The following is a 22,486-nucleotide window of genomic DNA, read 5'->3' as shown; positions in this document are numbered from 1 at the left end:
ATGTAGCAACATGTACATTTTTTGTATTCATCATATTCATTTGCAAAGACAATAATTTGACACCATTTTTATTCAATTTGAAAAAGTTTACCTATGACATTGTTATTGTACCCTTTGACCTATACCTCATTAACTAAGCATCCTGGAGATACATGACCATTGACTTAAAGGTGGCACGCAAGATCACTAGTTATCCATTATTATTCATTTCATAACTCGAAAACTATTAATTGAAAGCATACAAATGTATACATTTTAAGGAAATAAGGAGCTAATAAATCCATTTAAAATATCAGTTTGGGGCCAAAAAGTACAGTTTTGGAGAAAAAAAAAAGGAAAAAAAAACAGGTTTTTTGACCAAAAATATTTGGTCCACCATAAAAAATTTAATTGAAAACCAAAAATGGTAAAACATGAATAATAGTTATTTAGACAAATAATTTTAAAAGGAATTTTCTCATTTTTTCCAAATTTTGCTTGGTTTTTAAAATATAGACAAAAAATCAGCAAAAACATGAGACTTGTGTTCAAATTTTTGAATCATGGGTGATAAAAAAAGTTCTAGGCCCTTAGAATTAAAAAAAAAAAAACCACCATCTAGATTTTGGTAATATCTAAACGTAATATTTAAACTGATCTTGCTGAGATTTCGCGATTTAGAAAAATACAGCAGATTTTTCGTCTTTGTTGTGAATACTCTCAATCATCTGGGAATCGACAAATAATTCTAGAAAGAAGATTTTTCATCCATTTTTGAAGCTTAATCCATAAATATATAATTTGTTGACTTGTGATGTTTGGTCGAGTTAGGAAATGGGAAAGAGTATCCAACTGCAGTAGATTTTTTGGTGATTTAGGAGGTAAAATATACAATATTACAAAATTATCCTTGCACATTCGACAGTTGTTTATCCACATGGAGTAGCCATTTACTGCAGTCTTTTAAGACATAATCATTATTGTGTATTCCGTTTTGTCCCAATTTTCATGATTTTACTCTAAAAATGCAATGTTTTTAATGTTTCTTTATAATTTTTTGGTACAATAAAGTAGTATTCAATAAAATAAATGTGTAAAAAGTGGGGCAAAGTTTGTAATATAATTTTATCTTGATTAAAATTCTTGTAAAACGGACAAAGCATGTTAATACGGACAAAACAAAGACCGTTAAAAAAAATGCATCAAAACATTCACAAAAAATGCTTTAAAGAAGCAGTTTACCTTTTAAAGTTTACGGAACTTAAACATAAATGTGAAACTTGAAGGCCAGACAAACATTGCAAATAAAAAACAAAGGCATTTGGCAAAAAACATTCACAAAAAGGGTTGTAAAACCTTAAAAACTTTGATCATAATCAAGATAGGCCTAATACCAATGGAAATTTGTTATATCTAAAACGGGTTATGAAAAAGGTACAAATTCATGTTTTTGATTATATTTCTAAAATCGGGATGTCCCGCCAAAATCGGGACACTTGGCAGGTATGTGATTTACTTACTTTTGTATTTTGAAGAATTTTTTAATGAAAAGGGGTCTTGAAAATAGCTTTTCTTATGGTTTAAATTTTAAGATTTAAAATCTATTAATGACATGATAAAATATAATTTGAAGATGACAACATCAGTGATGAAAACTCAGTTTTGGTCATGTAATACTCCAGTGATCCTACGTGCCACCTTAAGGTCATTAAAGGTGTATTTTCAGCACATAAACAAATACCGTAACCACTCGGGTATAAGCCCACCCCTAGATGGCTGATTTCACTTCAAAAATGGGGGTGGGCTTATAACCGGGGAAGGGCTAGTGTTTGAATTTAAAAATAAGAACAATCACCACCATTTGTATATGCCCAATGTACCAGTAATTTCTATCTTTTATGTCAATTTCTTAAAATTATAAGTGTGGAATGTTAATTATCAACTGATATTTTTTATATTATGTTCTTAAATATGAGAGCAAAGCATTGATTTGATTTAAGAACTTGGCCAAAATTTAGTACTGGGCTTATACCTGAGTGCACCCTTGTTCCCAGAATGTTTTGAAAAATAGGGGGTGGGCTTATAGCCAAAGGTGGGCTTATACCCGGGTGGTTACGGTAAATAAAAAATGCTTTTCCTACAGATTACATACGATGCAGAGATGCATTGACATTAGCAGGTGTCTCTAGGGTCCTCACAGATTTTGAGTTTGAGGTCATACAGGGGTCAAATAAGGTTGTTTACTGAAAATCACTTTAAAATTCACTACTTGCTGCATATTAAGTGCTATAACGATCAGAATATCTGGATTTCAATTTTTTACAGAAAAAGTGGATGTTTTTTTTTTTTCAAATTGGCATTTGAAGGGGGTTGCATTGAACTTCTAGCTATACATGGCTTTGGTCATGAACTGGTAGTTAAATCATGAAAAGGTAGTCTCAAGGTTTGAGATGTTTCATAAACACCTACTCATCTCTCAAATGATAATATGAATACTATTTTTTTTTAATCAATAAAGGTTTGAAAACATTTCGATCAGAGAAAACCTTCTGCGACGTAACCATCATAGTTGGCTCCAAGTCATTCCCTGCTCATAAGAACATCCTAGCTGCAAGCAGTGGCTACTTCAAGACCATGTTTACATCTGGATTCCAGGAAGCTGGAAGCACAGAGGTCTTACTAGAAGAGGATGAGGCGATGTTTGAGATGATTCTTGATTTCATCTATTTTGGTTATGAAATCAGTATGAATAAGGAAAACATAACTGAAGTGCTGGACATGGCAGTTTACTACCAAATTGATTCACATATGAAGTCCTGCATGAAATTCCTGAACAGGGTATTAGATCGAGAACCTGAACAAGGCATGTGTCTGCAACAAGCATTTGAGATATCACAACGTCCAGAACCTGAACTGTCTGATATTACAAAACTTGCCAATGAGTATCTTGTAGAAAACTTCACTCAGTTGTCAAAGCAGCCAAAATTCATGGATCAAACAACACCAGAGTGCATGGAATCATTCCTGGAAACCTATTTTGATGGCACTGTATACAGATATTTTACGAAGAAGAAAGTAGTGAGTATCATACAATAATAAACTTAGGTTAGTAAATGAGTTTTACAGATGCTTAATTCCAGAGGGGCGCTGTTAATAACAGCATGCAGAAAAGAATGAACTCAAAGCATGTATCGAACCATGTACTACACCACAAACCAATGACAGATCTGGAAAATGTGTTTGAGTTTAATCCTTGGTGAAATATATCAATGGTGCTATTACCCTGATTATGCCATAGTCTGTTCCTCCCCCCATAAGAAAACCACTTTAACATGCTTTAAATTAAACTTGCACAATTACCGTAATTTGATATTAATTTGTTACTGGTTATTGTTTTAGATTAATATAAATGTCACTTTGCAATTTATTTGAAGTTGTTGTCTCTTTATGGTCGATAACCTCCGAAGGTATGCAAACCTCGGTTATTGTTGTTTTTTCATTGAAATCCGTGGTCTCCAGACCTTTAAATCCATCAAAACAAATAAAGAGAGATACAGTGAGTCTACTCTGAAGTACCAAGTACAGACGCGGACGCATGCAGTGTGCTACACTACACACTGTTAATGCGCTGTATAAGCGCACGTTGTCACTTTGTACTTCAGAGTGGACAAACTGTAGAGAAAGAAAGACAGAAAGAAAGAAAGAGAACTAGTGGCAAATGGTGGTCATAGACCACAAATCTAGCTGGGGCGTGTTGGTGTTATCTGACCCCTGCAAAATGTTCCAAAAATGTTCCCCTGGTCATGAGGTTTGTTGTCACCGAGTTTGAGTCCCGTACTCCTTACAGATGTCCAGAAAATGCAATTTTAAGATTTGACCCCAGATGACCTTTCAACTGACCCCTGCTAAATGTTCCAAAAATGTTCCCCTGGTCATCAAGTTTGTTGTCACTGAGTTTGAGCCCCGTACCTCTTACAGATGTCCAGAAACTACATTTCTAAGATTTGACCTATGCATGACCTTTGACCTGACCACTGCAAAATGTTCTCCTGTTCATGAGATTTGCTGTCACTGAGTTTGAGCCCCACAGATATCCAGAAAGTGAAATTATGAGATTTGACCGCAGATAACCTGTGACCTGACCCCTGCAAAGTGTTCCAAAATGTTCCCCTGATCATTGTTTGTTGTCACCAAGTTTGAGCCCTGTACCCCTTGCAAATGTCCAAGAAATGCATTTTTAAAATTTGACCTCTGCATGACCTTTGACCTGACCCCTGCAAAATGTTCCCCTGGTCATGAGATTTGTTGTCACTGAGTTTGAGCCCTATAACCCCTACAGATGTCTAGAGAATTCAATTGTAAGATTTTACCCCCTTAATGACCTTTTACCCCAATTCTGTGAACAAGTTATAGGCACTGGATATAGCCGATGCATGACATCATTGTGCTATGTAATTTGTGGTTAACATCAATTTGAACACCAAGATATTTTAAACATGTGACATTTTCAATCTCAACATTATTCATATACACTTTAACCAATGATCAATTTTACTAGTTTTAACAGGTGTACCAAGTAACATAACGTTTGTTTTCTTCACATTTGCTTTCATAAAATTATTATCAAACCATTTACAGAGTGTATTAAGATCTTCATTCAGGTTATTCTCAATTTCCTTAACATCTTTGCTACAAACATAAATCAAGGTATCGTCAGCATACATGTCAACAACTGAGTGTTTCAGATCATTTGGCATGTCATTAATAAATAAAAGAAATAAAAGTGGCCCAAGGATAGAGCCTTGTGGAAATCCTGATGATATAACATGAGGCACAGAAATGGAATTATTAATAGACACATATTGGGCACGTTTGGTGAGATATGTTTCAAACCATTTTCTTTCATTATCTTTAACACCCAATGCGTGCATCTTTTGAACAAGCAGTTTATGATTGACCATGTCAAAGGCTTTACTTAAATCTACTATGACTGCGCTAACATAATTACCATTATCTACCGTAAAATGGGGTAACTTTGGGCACTTGAGTTTTTAAACCACTGCTTCCAAACAAAACCAATTATATTTCTAATTAAAACCCTAAAGCTCCCGGACATTTTGGGGGTATTTTACTGATTTTATACCTGCTGATTCCATTCATTTATTAGAGGATTATGTTTTTGTATAAGGATACCAAGTACTATATCAATGGAAAGTATATAGAACATAAAAAAAAAAAAAAAAAAGAAAATTGGTATTTTGTTCTCGATATGCAAATTAGGCTCATGAATATTTAATGAGTTTACATTAAAATATAAAAGAAAATAAGAATGTATAACAATTAAGGTATTAAAAAGCTAAATATAAGATATAATTTAGGTTATTGTATTCGAATTTATTATCCTAGATTACTTATTAGTAATTTGATGCCGTGAAAATAATTTCAAAACATTTCGTTAGGCAGAATTTAATTAATTTTCAAATTTTAATTTTTTAGGGGGGGTGCACATAAAAATCTCAAAATATGCCAAAACAATGCCAAAACTTTCAAAGGTGGTGTTCCCTTTCACATATCTATGCTCTTTTGTTATGTACTGACTGATTATATCATGCAAACAAATATAAGATTGTGACATTTAATTAGGTAAAATTAATTAATTAGTCCAATAATGAGCAAAAATAGGTAAAAATATGCCAATTTTATTAGTTTTGAGTATTTATTGACCACAAATGACCTTATTTGTTTAAATAATGTAACACTCAAGGTATTATGATGCATCAAACACATATTTAGACCAATATTTAAAGAAATACAGCTATTTATGCACTGGAGAACCTCCTTTACCAACTACTTCCGGTCTGAGGTCAACCAAGGTCACGGCTGTTTACATTCAATAAATGCCCTTCTAGACCCAGAAAAAGTTGGTAAAAAAGGCATAATAAGGTTTTATTTAGCTTGTCTAAATAGAACCAATTTACCCCAGCAGAGAATGCTTTGGTCCTCGCGTTGCCATAGCTGCCTTGATTTGTTTACGATGCCAATCGTTGGTTTCCCCGTTCAGCCAATGGGCTTTCTTGGTTCAAGTGGTAAATCTGTGACGTTTGATTGCCGTGTAAAATCGTCACAATTTGTTTGCTGTTACTCAGAGAGGATCGGAAAAATTTGTCTCATAGGAAATCGTAATTGACGTTATATTTATATATCAGTTTCTCATCAATTTTATTACAAATTGTTCAACACAACATGGGCAAAAGACAAGGAAGAACCCGGAATCGGTCCAATTCTAATTCAAGACGTGGAAATCGGGGTGGAAATCGAGGTGGAAATCGAGGAGGAATTGGTCTAAATAGGCCACAGACAAGATCAACAGTAGTATTGGGAGCTGAACAAGCGTTGCATGCGCAAGTTGCCCAGCAACAGCTGAATCCTAGCCAGCAGCATGAAATATCGCAGCGGCTACATGATTCAGCAGTTCCAACCCAACAACAAAACCAACAACCGAACTTACGAAGTCAGCAACGGCTGAATCATAGCCAGCAGCATGAAATATCGCAGCGGCAACATGATTCAACAGTTCCAAACCAACAACAAAACCAACAACCGAACTTACCAAGTCAGCAACGGGAGCAACAACATGGTCAGCCAATACAAAATGGAAATGCGCAAGGTATTTTACCTGGGGTAGATCGACACCAGCAGTTAGTTGATGGTCTGTTCAGCGGACAAGTGTCAAATGCAGTAAATGCAGTAAATACGGGTGAGCAACCAAGTGTTAATAACAGTGATCAAGATAATTCAATTCAAATACAGTCAATGGGTCTATTTGACATAAATAATAGGGATAATGGGAGCAATTACATGCCCAATGCATTAATATCAGTTTGCAATCCATTAGGTGGTGAATTACCACAATCTGTGAAAACAAAAATAGTCAAGAGTGAGTTCGTGGATTTCGGGTTACTTTTGGGGAAAAGCGATTATGAAATGAACGAATCAAAGAGTATGGCCCTATCTGTCAACCAAGTAGGTCAAATTGTATGGAAAGACCACAACATTAAACGCCCAATAACATCTATTTATGCGTGGACATCGGCATTTCTTATATTTGCATCGGTGTTTCTAGAGGCTCACCCACAACGGGGGTTAGAATTGCTGAAATACGCACATTTAGTGCGCACAGCAGCATCTCGCTTTGGTGGATATGGGTGGAGAAGCTATGATATCCAATTTAGATTACGACAACAGGTACAGCCACAAAGGTCATGGTCTATTATTGACGGAGAATTATGGGCCTTATGTGGCAACACCGTCGATTAGACGGTTCCCAGGCAATGCATTTCAGTCCGCGAGCACATCACACCAATTCTGGGGCACATCATTTCAAACCGGGGGTACATTTCGGCCTGGGGGATCAGCAGGGATGGGGGGATTTCGCTCCACACCATATAATACGACATCAAGGAGAGGTCCATACAGTCAGTTCCGAAGTGGAAATAAATCAATCGGGGAAAGAGTGTGCTTCGGATTCAATGGGTCGGGTTGTTTTCGCGCCCAATGCGCCTACAAGCATAGATGCAGCAAATGTTACGAATCAGGTCACGGAGTGCAATCATGCAAAAAAGGGGGTAACTAAAACAATAGAACAAATGTCATGTGCAAATGGACGCTGCTTATGTTGCAAGTATAAATCTCCTGTAAAAGTGTCGGAGCTTATTCCGCTGTTAGAAAGATATCCAAACAAATCAGCTGCAAACACATTAATTCATGGTTTTTCCGAAGGGTTTAAATTAGGCTATTCAGGAAGCAGAGAGGCTAGGGATGCTAAGAATCTGATTTCAATAAATCAGAACTTAGAGGCTGCGATTGAGAAAATCAATAAAGAGGTTCAATTGGGAAGGATTGTAGGTCCGTTTACATCAAGACCTATTCATAATTTGATAATTTCCCGATAGGTTTAGTGCCAAAAGCACAGACAGGAAAATTCAGATTGATACAGCATCTTTCCTTTCCTGAAGGAGCCTCAGTAAATGACGGCATAGATAGGGAAATATGTAAGGTACAATATCAAAGTTTTGATGACGCAGTAAAACTTGTAGTTGGGGTTGGGAAAGGTGCATTAATGGCGAAAGTAGATATAGAATCTGCTTTTAGATTATTACCTGTGCATCCTCAAGATTTCCATCTATTGGGTATTAAACTCAATGGCAAGTTTTTTGTTGACAAGGCGTTACCAATGGGAGCGTCATGTTCGCCTGCTTATTTTGAAACTTTTTCTACTTTTTTGGAATGGGTAGGTAGGAGAGAGTCAGGATCAGAAAGAATACGCCATTTTGCAGACGATTATATCATGTGTGGTGGGTCAGAAGTAGAGAGTAAATTATCTTGCAGGCGTATATTAAGCGTTTTTGAAGAAATATGTAAGAAATTGGGTGTGCCTTTAGCTCATGAAAAAACAGTGGGGCCGACGACAAAACTTGTGTATTTAGGTCTTGAAATCGATTCAGTGAATATGTTAGTGTCAATTCCACAGGAGAAAGTTACAAATATCACAGAGAAAGTTCAAAAAGCAATAGAAGCATCAAAAATTACGTTGAGAGAATTGGAATCATTAATAGGTTCACTATCTTTCGTGTGCAAAGCCATATCTCCAGGTAGACCCTTTTTACGCAGGCTAATCGATTTAACATGTGGATGTAAAAAATCATGGTATAAGATTCGATTAACAGTAGGAGCTAAGAGCGATTTACATATGTGGTTAGTTTTTTTACGTGAATACAATGGAGTTTCCATTATTCCAGATCAAGCATGGTTTGGAGAGCAGGACTTGCAACTTTTCACAGATGCAAGTGGGCAGATCGGTTTTGGCGGGTTTTTTCAAGGCAAATGGTTCCAGGAGAAATGGCCAAATGAATTGGTCAAAACTCGATCGATTGCGTGGCTGGAACTTTTTCCTATTTTAGGAGCAATTGTGTTATGGGGAAGCTCGCTAAAAGGGAAGCGAATCATTCTAAGATCAGACAACAAAGCAGTGGTCGCGATAATTAATAAGCAGACGTCAAAATGTCCAGAAATTATGAAGTTGGTGAGATTTTTTGTTTTACAATGCATGAAATTAAATGTAGCGTTTTATGCAAATCACATAGCAGGGAAAGAAAATTCAATTGCAGATGCGCTTTCCCGTTTTCAGGTGCAGCGGTTTCGGGAATTGGCACCAGGAGCAGACAAGGCGAAGACGCCAATACCAGACTTTCTTTGGAAGCTTTGAATTGCGAATCACAGCGCTTACTGCAAGCTTCATTAGCGCCTGGGACATGGGCCAATTATAGAAGAAGTATTGATAACTTTATAGAATTTAGGCACCTTCTTAAATTGAATGACATATGGCCGGCACCGTTGCATGATATAATGGCATTTATTTCATATCTTTCGCTGAAAGGTTTCGCCCCATCGACAATTAATGTTCACATTTCAGCGGTAACCTTTGTTCATAAAATCAATGGGTGGTTTGATCCAAATGAATGTTTTATCATAAAGAAACTTAAAGAAGGGTGTAGACGAATCAATTCTAGAGTTGACAGCAGAATGCCTATTACCCTCTCTATTTTGGATAGATTAATTTGGAAGTTACCAGCTATTTCCAATTCAATGTATGAAGTCAAGCTATTCAAAGCGGCTTTTTTAATTGCATTTTTTGGGTTTCTGAGAGTAAGCGAATTCACCAGCTCAACAAGAGGGGGTACATGTTCAAGCACTTTAGCATTAGATGATGTGAACGTGGATGGTACAGAGCATGGGTCTGTAAATGTCAATATCAGATTTTCAAAAACAGATCAGAGAGGGGTTTCAGCTAGATTAAAAATCGATGGTACGTCACATCCGTATCTGTGTCCAGTAAAGGCTATGTCAGAATTTTTGGCAGTTAGAAATCAACAACAAGGTCCCTTGTTTACGCATTTTGGAGGTGGAACCTTAACCCCTTATCAGTTTGCGGCAGTTTTGAAGAAAGGAATAGAGTTGATCGGGTTACCTTCAAAAAATTTTTTCTTCGCATAGTTTCAGGATCGGGGCAGCCACTTCGGCAGCTTTAGCGGGAATGTCTGAAGAGGCAATTAAACAAATGGGAAGATGGAAATCTTCAGCATATTTACTATATATAAGGCCTCATCACTTAATTGAGTCTGCACAATTGTTAGAGCAGATTTAATTTCTGTCAGATAGAAATTCAGACGTTACCATGGTTAATGTTTTGTTAACTGTAAGGCACGAGGGTATAAGCGTGCAAACCCTTTTTAAGCCTATTACTTTTAACTTAACTTGTTTGTTTGTTATTATTGTTATCTGTGTACGGGTGTGAAATGATATTAAAATATTTATTATTTAAACATGTTAAGGAGTATAGACAAAAAGGGGGGTTTCATGTGAGAACTATTTGCTCTTCCTTTTCTCTGTTTATATTGCAGATGATATGCGTGCTTGGGTACTAGGCGATAGCATCGTTAGCAAGAGGAACGCAGGCCTGGGAAATGTTCAATTACACGGAGGAGGAGTGGTTAGATGGGAAGGAATGGGTGGTGCCATGATTTCAAACATGTATGATAAATTGAGCATACTGTTACGTCATAACCGGTTTCCAACAACAGTCATTCTTCATGTTTGAACAAATAACATCTTCAACGCATCGACAACCCTAATATGCAACGAAGTGGAAGGACTATTGGTACACATACGCCAAGTTCTTCCGTTCACAAGAATAATCTGGTCTGACATTTTACCAAGATTGGGTTATTCTAAAGAAACAAAGAAAGGTGCAGGAATGAGAGTGACAATTAATATAAACAAGTACGCTCACAAGATTTGTCGGGAGAAATTAGAGGGGAACGCAAATGTCATCACCCATTCACAGGTGTTCAATCCGTCTTACAGGAATGTGGATGGACCAATCTTTGCACACGACTGCGTTCATCTAACACCCAAAGGGTATTTAATGTTCAGGCAAACCCTGGCAAATGCACTGTCATTTTTTAATAGCCACCCACATGAGTTTTCATATCCTCCATGGTCAGCTAATGCACTATAATAAGCAAATGCATTATCAGACCGTCTTTCATATACACTATTTGGTGCTTGGTTAAAAACAAATTAAAACTAAGTACCATGCTTTAATTTACCACTCCTCCGGGGGATTATCAATTTTCTTTTGCAAATAAAATTGTTTGGTGGTTTATTTCCTTATATTATTTCTTAATCATGTTATGATATCAATTCTGATAATATTGCCTAATAATTAGGCTAATATTATGATAACTTATAGTATGTTATGTTAAATTAGCTTTCAGTGGTACTTTACCGGGAAGTAATGGCTAGGGGTAGGGTTTGCTCTCCGATTACTCCGGTCAGAATATATTACCTAATTAGCTTTCAGTGGTAGGTTTACCGGGAAGTAGTGGCTAAGAGTGGGTTTGCTCTCCGATGTACTCTGGCCCTAATATATATTATACAGTTAATTAGCTTTCAGTGGTAGGTTTACCGGGAAGTAGTGGCTATGGGTAGGGGTTGGTCTCCGATTTTACTCAAGTCCTAATATATATTTTATACAGTTAATTGGCTTTCAGTAGTAGGCTTACTGGGAAGCAGTGGCTATGGGAAGCTTTACCCGGGTCCCATATACATTTTATATATATTTCAGTATGTTAAATTAGCCTTTAGTGGTATTTTACCGAGAGGTCGTGGCTAAGGGTACTTTACTCGGTCAAATTTTCTATCAGGGCGGTTTATTTCCTTATATTATTTCTTAATCATGTTATGATATCAATTCTGATAATATTGCCTAATAATTAGGCTAATATTATGCTAACTTATAGTATGTTATGTTAAATTAGCTTTCAGTGGTACTTTACCGGGAAGTAATGGCTAGGGGTAGGGTTTGCTCTCCGATTACTCCAGTCAGAATATATTACCTAATTAGCTTTCAGTGGTAGGTTTACCGGGAAGTAGTGGCTAAGAGTGGGTTTGCTCTCCGATGTACTCTGGCCCTAATATATATTATACAGTTAATTAGCTTTCAGTGGTAGGTTTACCGGGAAGTAGTGGCTATGGGTAGGGGTTGGTCTCCGATTTTACTCAAGTCCTAATATATATTTTATACAGTTAATTGGCTTTCAGTAGTAGGTTTACTGGGAAGCAGTGGCTATGGGAAGCTTTACCCGGGTCCCAATATACATTTTATATATATTTCAGTATGTTAAATTAGCCTTTAGTGGTATTTTACCGAGAGGTCGTGGCTAAGGGTACTTTACTCGGTCAATATCAATTATAGCATTATGAAAACGTAGAAATTAAGAAATTATTGATGGTATATCAGCTGGTATATGTATAAAGAAATAATAGTTGCGAATAAATGATCCTCTTTGAGGGCAGACAAGTCCTCACTATATTTAGTTCATCTGATTATTCTCAGTCTAGGGGTAATAGTGATTGTTATTGATAATTTAATTCTTATGAATGCTTACTATCACAAAAAAGCATACATCTATACTGGAAAAGTTAAAAATAACACAATGTTGCCCATTTTATATGAAAATCCAATATTTCTATCACAGGATATCAACTTCGACTCATCTCCCTGGCCCTACAGAGGCAAAGTCCTTCTTCTGAATACTTATTTGTTGTCTAAAGAGTACACTGGTATTTATATTTTAATCTAGAAGTCATTCTAAACCAATCTGATGACCTTAAAACCAGTAAAGTCAAGTCACTAGGTCTCTGGCTATCCTATATAAAGATATGGAGTTTGAGCCAACAGGTATTCCCCAGTGACCAAGTTAGCAGACCTCTCCATACACCCAAATTGACTCAGTTACATTTTATGGTTTATAGCAGACTTATATCTAATATGATATTTAGTTCAGAGGGCTGGAAAATACTATTAAGAGTTCAAAACAGGGTCAGAAAGTCTCATAACTGCTCCATCGATCACCGGTGATCGATTTGAGCAATCCGGGAGCTTTAGGGTTAAATTAATTAACTCTTTTTGTGACATTAGGGTTCCTTCTACACCTTGAAGTTGAAAAAGATTTTTAATAATTTTGTAAGGGTGCCCTAGGGGTTCAAATGACCTGACCAAAGTTACCCTGCCTTTGGGGCAACTTTGGTCACAGTATTACATTCCATGAAGGAAAAAAAAATCAAAAAAATTGATCTTCGCTGAATATGGGCAAGTTGTTGTTTTTTGTGACATTTGACACCTTGCAAAATTAATCAAACACACATCCTTGCTCACAAATATCGATTTTTATTTTTCTGAAAAAAATGTAAAAAATGCTGATTTTTGGTCAAAATCCGCTTTTTCAGAATTTCAAGGAAATTACACATGAGCGACTATTATTTCTTCCAAACATATTTCTTAACAAATTGACACCAAATATGACTAAAAACAATATTGCTGTACGAAAATATGACCATTTAAAAAAATATATTTGACCGACCAAAGTTACCCCGCTGACCGAAGTTACCCCATTTTACGGTATATCTGTACTCCATTTATCAATCATTTTAAGGAGAGCTCTACAGGTGGAGTGTTGTTTACAAAAACCATATTGACCATTGTACAAAATGTTGTTATCAGTGACTTTTTTTTTTTTTTTTTTTTTTTTTTCTTTCTCCCTTTTCTTCTTAGTAAAGAAGCTGTTGTTCCTATTCTTTGTAAAATATTCAATATGTCTCTTAAAGGGGCATTTCGTGATCCACAGCCTCATCCCCCTACTTTTCCCAAAAAAAAAGTTGAGATTTTTACACCACTGGATACCTCTGGCTACATAATGTTTACGTACCAAATATTTCTTGCAGATTAATTCGTTTAGCAAAAATATCGCCAAATTTGAATTTCGTTCTGGTGCACCAGAGCGAAATTACAACACATTGTCTATGGAGCAGTGTAATACACATAATCATGCATAACTCGCATAACGCATAAAATCGGAATCAACTGAAATTTTGGAAATAAGCTTTTTTCGTGGATATCTACTGAAAAATGTCATAAAACAGGATGCTAGGATCACGAAATCCTCCTTTAAACAAGGTTGCAACCTAGATGATCTAAAGATAGCCTGTGTCATTCCCATTTATAAAGGTAGTAATCAAGATGAATTTTCCAACTACAGGCCCATTTCTATTTTATACGGAGGTAAAGACATACTTATATAATCATATAACTGATTATGAACAAACTTTTCCAGTAGCTTAGAGCAGACAGGTAATATAGAAATGGGCCTGTAGTTGGAAAATTCATCTTGATTACTACCTTTATAAATTGGAATGACACAGGCTATCTTTAGATCATCTAGGTTGCAACCTTGTTTAAGAGACATATTGAATATTTTACAAAGAATAGGAACAACAGCTTCTTTACTAAGAAGGAAAGGGAGAAAGAAAAAAAAAAAAAAAGTCAGCTTTGATTTCAAAAAAGATTCACAATCTGATGCGACTATATTTTATGTAATAAAGTGACATCAACAACGTCTGCAATTGGGCTATTATAATAAACTAATTGATGACATATCGATGGTAACTGAATGCCAAAAACTTCGGTTTTTGCAATGGTACCTTCAATTTGGAAGCTTTTGGAGTGAAATTGAAGTGGGATAGAAAGTGGCAGAAAGTTGAGAAATAATGTAGGTAGTTAGATGTCCAAAATAATCTTCCATAATCAAGATTTAGATAATAAAACAAAACAGTTTTTGTCATGCAAGATTCACTAAAATGTTCCCCCAAAGCAGGCTAATATTTAGGCCTAATTGAATACCTGAGTGGAAGAAGGGCCCAACTCCATCAAAACTGTTTTTGAGATATTAAGAAAAAACATAATATTTGGAAAAGTTTTATAGACAGAATGTTTTCATCTTCAGAGGACCTTTAATACATGAACATACAATACTACATACATTCGAAATTAAATATGATGTTTCCATGGCAACGGTACAGGTCTTAATACGAGTTGGAGTTGGGCCCTGCTTCCACTAATATATTGCAAGTGCCAGTTCCGTGAGCAGATATGGTATAAATAGCCACAGAAATTTGATAATTATCCATTATTTGCACAAGTGGAAGCATGTAATATGTTAGCAAGAAAGTTTATTGTAGTGAAAAGCAGATTTCATGGGTGAACAACATTTCTCTTATATTCCAATATTTGTGGAGGAAGGGCCCAACTCCATGGAGTTGGGCCTTTCTTCTATACAAACCATGATTAAGTGTACATGGAAGACTATTTGGAGAGTGGATTTTGACTCATCTTTCACACACAAGGAAGAACAGTCTGTTGGCAATAGAATGTTGGGTCAAACTCATTTTTGTAAAAAATTGGAGTTGGGCCCTTCTTCCACTCAGGTATTCAATTGGTACTGCATTTGGGTCTGATAAATGGCAAAATTATTTCTTTGATCGGTTTATAGCACAATACAAAAAAGGAGAAAGCAATCACTCTGCATCCTTTTTTAGCGGGCATACATTTGAAGAAAAAAAGACCGCAAACACATTTTTGTGTGTGTGTGAAAGAGCATTAGTCCTTTGCAAAAGCCATTCATTTGAAGATGTGGTTTAATCAGTATTCTGAAAAGGGGGTAGTATGTTCCATGCATATTCAGTCTATGAGCGGCAAACATATTGTCAAAGTGTGCCAAATATGTTTTCTGTGATTGTAGCTTACCTTTAGATGCTATTGGATGCAAATGGAGTGACTCTCACCTTTCCTGGCCTGTCAAGATTGAATGAATAAATAATATACATTGCAATCATGTTAAAATATGAACTCATAAATCCTTAAAGTTACAGTATGATATTTAATTTAGATAAATAACATAGCAAATATAATTTGTAATGAATTAATAAATCAAACAATATGTGATAAATAATATAATGTTGTATTTGCAGATTTTTGAAATTGTTACAACATGGGTCAATCATGACTTGAACAAGCGTGAACAAGTGGCAAAAGTCTTCCTCAAGAAGTCCAAGTTACATCTGATTCCACCTGACATACTGCAGAAAGCCCTGGATGATGGAATGCAAGATATTCCTGAGTGTAAAAAAACACTGGAAGAAATGATTGCCATGAAGAACAAAACAATGTCTCTGCAACAAGCATTTGAGATTTTACAACGTCCAGAAAACGACTTGTCAGAATTTGCAGCAAAGTTTGTCAAGAAATACATGAAAGATAACTTCAATTACTTGTCAAAGCAGCAAAACCAGCCAAATTTCCTGGATCAAACAACTAAAGAATGCATGGAAACATTACTAACAAGTAGATTAGTAAATTACACAATGTCTGAAGTACATCGCAGCCAAATTACACGATCAGAAAAGGTAAGTTTGTGAAGGAGCATTGAAATATATCATCTTCTGTACACAGTGAAACATTTTAAACATTCATAAATTGATCTCAACTAATCCTGATGATGACCTTTGACCTTGCCTCTGATGATATCACACACATCGATTACATACTTTGAATAAAAATCCGTTTAAAAAGGGATGTGCTGGGACAAGGTTATTCTTAATGAATAGTATCATATTTCCTTTATAAAATGGTCAAAATAATTTGAAGTCTAGAAGATTAGGGTGGTTCAAAATATTTTGGTGGGATTCTCTCAAACTTGGGTACTTTTTCCCAAATTCTAATGACTCAGTTGGATTCCTTTCATCAGTTCCATTCCAATTTGTATTACTTTTATGCCTCAGGTTTACGTCAACCAACCTCAAGCCCAATACAAACAATTTAAAAATTTGATCACTTACAGCTAGGTTAACATCGACCCTTATAGATGACTTATGACTTCCAAACATCACTCACCTGATGCTCCCTCACCCATGGATTATTATTAAGGTTGACATTGAAATCTAGTTTATCAAAGGAGAGCAATTTTCCATCACTGAATCTTAATCAACAATGACCTCATTTGACCCCTAGATGACATTTGACCTCAAATATCTCCACTCAGGTGTTGTCCCCCTACTACTAGATTATTATACCAGTTTGGATGACATGAGTTTGTTTGAAGCAGATTGATAACTAATAACACTTTAAGGGTTACACAAACACCACTGCACATATACACCTGGCCCCACATGCAACAGATTACTAAAAACAACCAACGTTTAATATTTTTTTGCCTCTCTTATACCGGGCTCTTATAGTATAGACTAATTCATAACTAACTGTTTTTGAAGATGTAAGCACACAAAATAATAAGAAAAATTTTGAGAAATGTCATTTTTGTCAAGTATAAATAAGAACTACATATTACAGGCCTACATGGACATACTGAAATCCGAAACAATAGTATTTTGTTATCGCAGTTAATTAAAACCAAGAAGTGAATGTTTATTGATGATATTTGTAGCAACAGAATTAAACTAGAATTTTGCGGTTCTCGACCTGCGCTGTTCTCGACGCAAGGCGTCGGCCGCAATGCCTCCACCTTGATGCCCATCATTTTAACCAGTGCAATTTCACTTGACCTCAAAATGACCATCACATTATTTGCCTCACTAAGGTGGCTGTTCCCATCAAATTTCATGAACTTGCAGCAGGCTATGGCGATTTGACCCCAGATGACCCCGAATGACCTTGACATTTTTGCCTTGTTTCAGTGGTCGTCCCCACAAAATTTCATGAACCTGCGACAATTTATGGCAATTTGACTATGGATGACCCCAAAATGACCTTGACCTTTTTTGTCTCGCTAGGGTGGTCGTTCCCACCAAATTTCATGAACCTGCAACAATCTATGGCGATTTGACCTTGGATGACCCCAAAATGACCTTGACATTTTTTTCTTCCTGCAGTGGTCGTTCCCACTAAATATCATGAACCTGCAACAATATATGGCAATTTGACCACGGGGACAGGGGGGGGGGCACCATTGCCTCTGTATACTTTCCCATCCCAATTAACTCGTTCGACTTCCACATCCTCCATTCCAAATTTGGTAATGAATATGTCATTAACAATTGCTCTTAAGTCTTCACCTTCAGTTTCTGGGTAATTAATTATGCGATAGTTATTACGGCGCATAATGCGTTCAACCTTGTTGTTATTGTCAAACAGCTCTGAGATGTAATTCCTGTTAGTAAAGGTTCTCTCTCGCAAGCGTTATCTACTTTAGTTTTGAGTAGTTTAGCTTTTTCACGTATTACCTTACTATCATCCTGTAGTTCCTTAATTTCCTCTGCCTGGTATTGTACAGATGCAGTGATCTCAGCTTTGAAGGATTCAAGGTCATGTTTTAGCGATTTCTGTCCAGCTATTATTTCCTTTAGTGAAGCCATTACTGACTGTTCGAAATGACCGTAGTTGGTACCTGGTATGGATGACTGACCAGCCGATTGTAATGGCTCAACTACACATGCACTGTGCATACTGTCCAGTGTATTGACCGGGCTGACCATAGGTGATGATGCGGTTGACGATGCCATACTACACGGGGTAGTCATGGTCGACACTCCTGCATTTGAATTGGCCACCATTAGTGCTGTAATCGATTGTCGTAAGTATCGATAGTCGGAAAATACATAGACTTCCGACATGTCGAAACACTCAATGTCAGTATCGATACACAAACGACATGGCACACATGCTTAGATTATCTCAAATTGCGGATTTGCAATACCACTTTCGTTTGTTTGATGCATGATCCATGTAGTTTTAGCTGTTAGGCTTCAATACACTTGTTGTTAACTTGTTTCTGGAACTTACTGATAATAAAATTGGTAAACTCAAATCCGTGTTTCAAACTGCGTGAGTATCGATAATAGTATCGACATGTCGGATGTTTGCCTCCCGACATATCGATACCCAGAAAGCTTATCGATTACAGCACTAGCCACCATATCACTAGATTTCTCACTCAAAGTTCTCTTCGCTCTGGTTATTTTCCATTATGGATATAACTAGTTATACCCGCATGCAATAGCATGCAGGGTATCTTCCCATCCTGTGGTTTCTTCTCCATCTCCTTCTCCTTCTCCCATCAAACACATCATTCTGTCAAGGCTAGCGCTAAAACTACAAGGGCCCCAGGACCCATATGTGGTACACTTATGGGCCCTACCCCGTAGATGTGCCTTTTGCCCATCTTGGCCCCAGAGGTCAAAGGTCACGGGCCCCAGGGGCCCAAATGTAAAAACACAAACCATGCCGTTTCTCATCAGATGAAGCAGCCTCAGGGCCGTGAGTTGGTACACTGATAGCCCTAGGGGTACTCTATAAATACAAGTATACATGAGCCCCATATGTTATATATTATGGGCCCCAGGGCCCCAAATGTTAAAAATATGGGGCAACAGATTGACAAGCCTAGCTCTAAAGCTACAAGGGCACTAGGGCTCATATGTTGCACATGTATAAGCCCTAAATTGTAGATGTGCCTTTTGCCCATTTTGGCCCCAGATGTACAAGGCTAGAGGCCCCAGGGGCCCAAATGTTAAAACAAAGGGCCGGCCGTTTCTCAGCAAATAAAGTAGCTACAGGGCTCAGATTTGGTACACAGATAGGTTTTCAGTATTATATTGTCACATGTACATATGTACCCCATATGTCACATAATATGGGCCCCTGGGCCCCAAACGCTAAAACATAGGGCCGGTCGTTACTCTGAAAATAAAGCAGCTTTAGGGCTCAGAGTTAGTACACAGATTGCACCTGAAAATCACATTGCTATATGTACATGTGAGCCTCATATATTACATTATATGGGCCCCAGGGCCCCAAGCGCTAAAACATAGGGCCGGCCGTTACTCTGTAAATAAAGCAGCTTTAGGGCTCAGAGTTAGTACACAGATTGCACCTGAAAATCACATTGTATATGTACATGTGAGCCCATATATTACATTATATGGGCCCCAGGGCCCCAAATGCTAAAACATAGGGCCGGCCGTTACTCTGTAAATAAAGCAGCTTTAGGGCTCAGAGTTAGTACACAGATTGCACCTGAAAATCACATTGTTATATGTACATGTGAGCCCCATATATTACATTATATGGGCCCCAGGGCCCAAAACGCTAAAACATAGGGCCGGCCGTTACTCAGTAAATAAAGCAGCTACAGTGCCCAGCTTGAGTCTACTGATAGCACTAGAGAATTAAACTTCAACATATGTCCATTGGCCTCATAAGTCAAATATTATGGGCCCCATGGCCCCAAATGTTAAAACAAAGGCCGGCCGTTTCTCATCAAATAAAGCAGAATTTGTACACAGTAGCACCAGAGAATATTGTTATTAACACGCACATACCCCCCACCCTACACACGTAGGACTAAACAGACATATCCGTATTATAATTATTAATATAATAATTGGAAATACCAGCGTGAAGTGTTAAGGCTGTTCCAGTTAAATTACATACCCATTGGCTGTTCTATTTAATTTACATACTCCCTCTGAAATGGTCCCAAAATAGGCTGTTCCGTTTAATTTACATACTCCCTCTAAAATGGCTGTTCCATTTAATTTACATACTCCCTCTGGAATAGTTTTCCACTAATAATATAGAATAGCCTCACTGTGAATAAGAGAGACTGACAACAGCAATCTATGGAGAGACAACTCCCCTGGCAGGGGACTTTTACAAGTTCTTTATTTTAAGTGCTACGAGAGTGCAACCTGCATTAAATTAAAGCTTGTGACTTGGACTTTCAATTTTTACACATTTTCCACCCAATTGGGCGACTTTTTACAATTTCTATATTTTAAGTCCTCAGCAATTTGTACACAGATAACACCTGAGAATTATATTGTTACTAACACCCACGCACGCACCCATCCACCCCACACACGTAGGACTAAACAGACAGACCGTATTATATCATAATTGGAAATACAAGCGTGAAGCGTTAAGGCTGTTCCAGTTAAATTACATACCCATTGGCTGTTCTATTTAATTTACATACTCCCTCTGAAATGGCCCCAAAAAGGCTGTTCCGTTTAATTTACATACTCCCTCTGAAATGGCTGTTCCATTTAATTTACATACTACCTGAGTACGAGAGACTGACAACATCAACCTATGGAGAGTAAGAGAGACTCCCCTGGGAGGACTTTTTACAATTTCTTTATTTTAAGTGCTACGACAGTGCAACGGACATTCCATTAAAGCTTGTGACTTGGACTTTCACTTTTTACACATTATTTTAAGTCCTCAGCAAAAAAGGACTGTAAGTTTGGGTACACCGATAACATGCGGGTATAGCCGTATTTGTGTACAAATATATAGCCTTCTAGTTGTAACCTGTTCCTGATAAATAACAGTTCACAGTTGTAATAGTTGTAAACGATGGCACTAATAAGATAAGCTATGTTTTTGCCATTAATTGCATCATTTCCGTACTGTTTTCAAAAAGGCGCCCCATAAATGTGAATTGGATCCCCCCCTTTAGGCTTGCCAAATATATCTTGCTCCCCCAATATTACCCTTTCACCAGAGCTCATAATTATTGCACAGCCCCTAAATTTGAATAGAAACCACTTTAAATCACATACTCCAGTCACTCACTCAATGATACCAACTGGCCATGTGAACCAGGATGTGACAATTGACCTCATTACTGTGTATATTTCCATAGACTTTTAGTTTTAGAACAGGACGGAACCGCCAGGCAACTGGCGGCCGAGTTTTGATTTGATCCCTAATTTTTTTTTCACATTGTTTGCAGAATACTTTTAAGATTTTTGCCAGGTGGGTCAACTATAACTGGAATCATCGCAAACAACTCGCCATAGACTACCTGAAAAAGTTCAATATAGATTGTATGTCTACTGAAACACTGCAAAAAGCCCTGGATGATGGAATGAGAAATATTCCAGAGTGTAAAACAGTACTGGAGGATGTGATAGGACTGAAGAACAAGACTTTGTCTTTACAGCGAGCATTTGAGATTTTACATCACCATCAACTTGACTCATTAGATGCAGCGATGCTCAACCTTGGCAGTATCTATATAAGAGACAACTTTAATTCCTTGTCAAAGCAGCCAGAATTCAAGGACCAAACAACAGCAGAATGCATGGAATCATTCTTGGAAACTTACTACTTTGACAACACTGCTAACAGATCTGTTGAAGAGAGAAAAGTGAGTATACAAATTCACCTCACCCCTTACCATAAATGAAGGCCTTCAATTAGCTGTTTGAAAGCCTTCACTGAACAGGTAATTTAGCCTTCAGATAGTAGCTGTTATTTAGCATGTACTAAGCCTTCAAAATGATGAATCATGTAAATTAGGTACAGCTAGTGACAGCCTTCACTACCTATTCAATAACAGCCTTCACTAGCTGTTCAGTAATAGCCTTCACTAGCTGTTCGATGGTTTTAGCCTTCACTTAGCATGTACTTAGCCTGCAAAATGATGAATTATGTAAATTAGGTACAGCTTGTGATAGCCTTCACTAGCTGTTCAATAATAGCCTTCACTAGCTGTTCAATAATAGCCTTCACTAGCTGTTCAATAAT

The 22,486-nt window shown here is 37.1% G+C and overlaps 2 protein-coding genes across 3 annotated transcripts in view; both read left to right on the top strand.

The window, feature by feature from the left end:
* The window catches only part of LOC140158361 (uncharacterized), a 123,443-nt gene that overhangs the window by 26,747 nt on the left and 74,210 nt on the right, over positions 1–22,486 (top strand). Inside the window, exons 6-8 of the mRNA XM_072181452.1 lie at positions 2,498–3,057; positions 15,907–16,341; positions 21,690–22,106. Coding sequence (XP_072037553.1) covers positions 2,498–3,057; positions 15,907–16,341; positions 21,690–22,106 — 1,412 coding nt within the window. The remainder of the gene's footprint in view (positions 1–2,497; positions 3,058–15,906; positions 16,342–21,689; positions 22,107–22,486) is intronic.
* LOC140158664 (uncharacterized) lies at positions 5,923–11,155 on the top strand. 2 transcript variants are annotated; one of them, XM_072181842.1, is made up of 2 exons: positions 5,923–6,736; positions 10,440–11,155. In XM_072181842.1, the coding sequence occupies exons 1-2, from the start codon at positions 6,223–6,225 to the stop codon at positions 10,634–10,636; spliced, it is 711 nt and encodes a 236-aa protein (XP_072037943.1). In that variant the 5' UTR covers positions 5,923–6,222; the 3' UTR covers positions 10,637–11,155. The 2 variants fall into 2 exon arrangements, with proteins under 2 accessions (XP_072037943.1, XP_072037942.1); XM_072181841.1 differs by lacking the exon at positions 10,440–11,155 and adding an exon at positions 9,167–10,156.

This window comes from Amphiura filiformis, chromosome 8, assembly GCF_039555335.1.
Source record: "Amphiura filiformis chromosome 8, Afil_fr2py, whole genome shotgun sequence".
NCBI lineage: Eukaryota > Metazoa > Echinodermata > Ophiuroidea > Amphilepidida > Amphiuridae > Amphiura > Amphiura filiformis.
This window is presented reverse-complemented; position numbering and strand designations above follow the sequence as displayed.

Excerpts from the sequence above, each read along its gene's own strand:
- LOC140158664 (XM_072181841.1), top strand. The coding sequence starts at position 6,223 with ATGGGCAAAAGACAAGGAAGAACCCGGAATCGGTCCAATTCTAATTCA. Across the intron at positions 6,737-9,166 it reads AGTAAATGCAGTAAATACGG|GTGCAGCGGTTTCGGGAATT; the intron begins GTGAGCAACCAA and ends TCCCGTTTTCAG.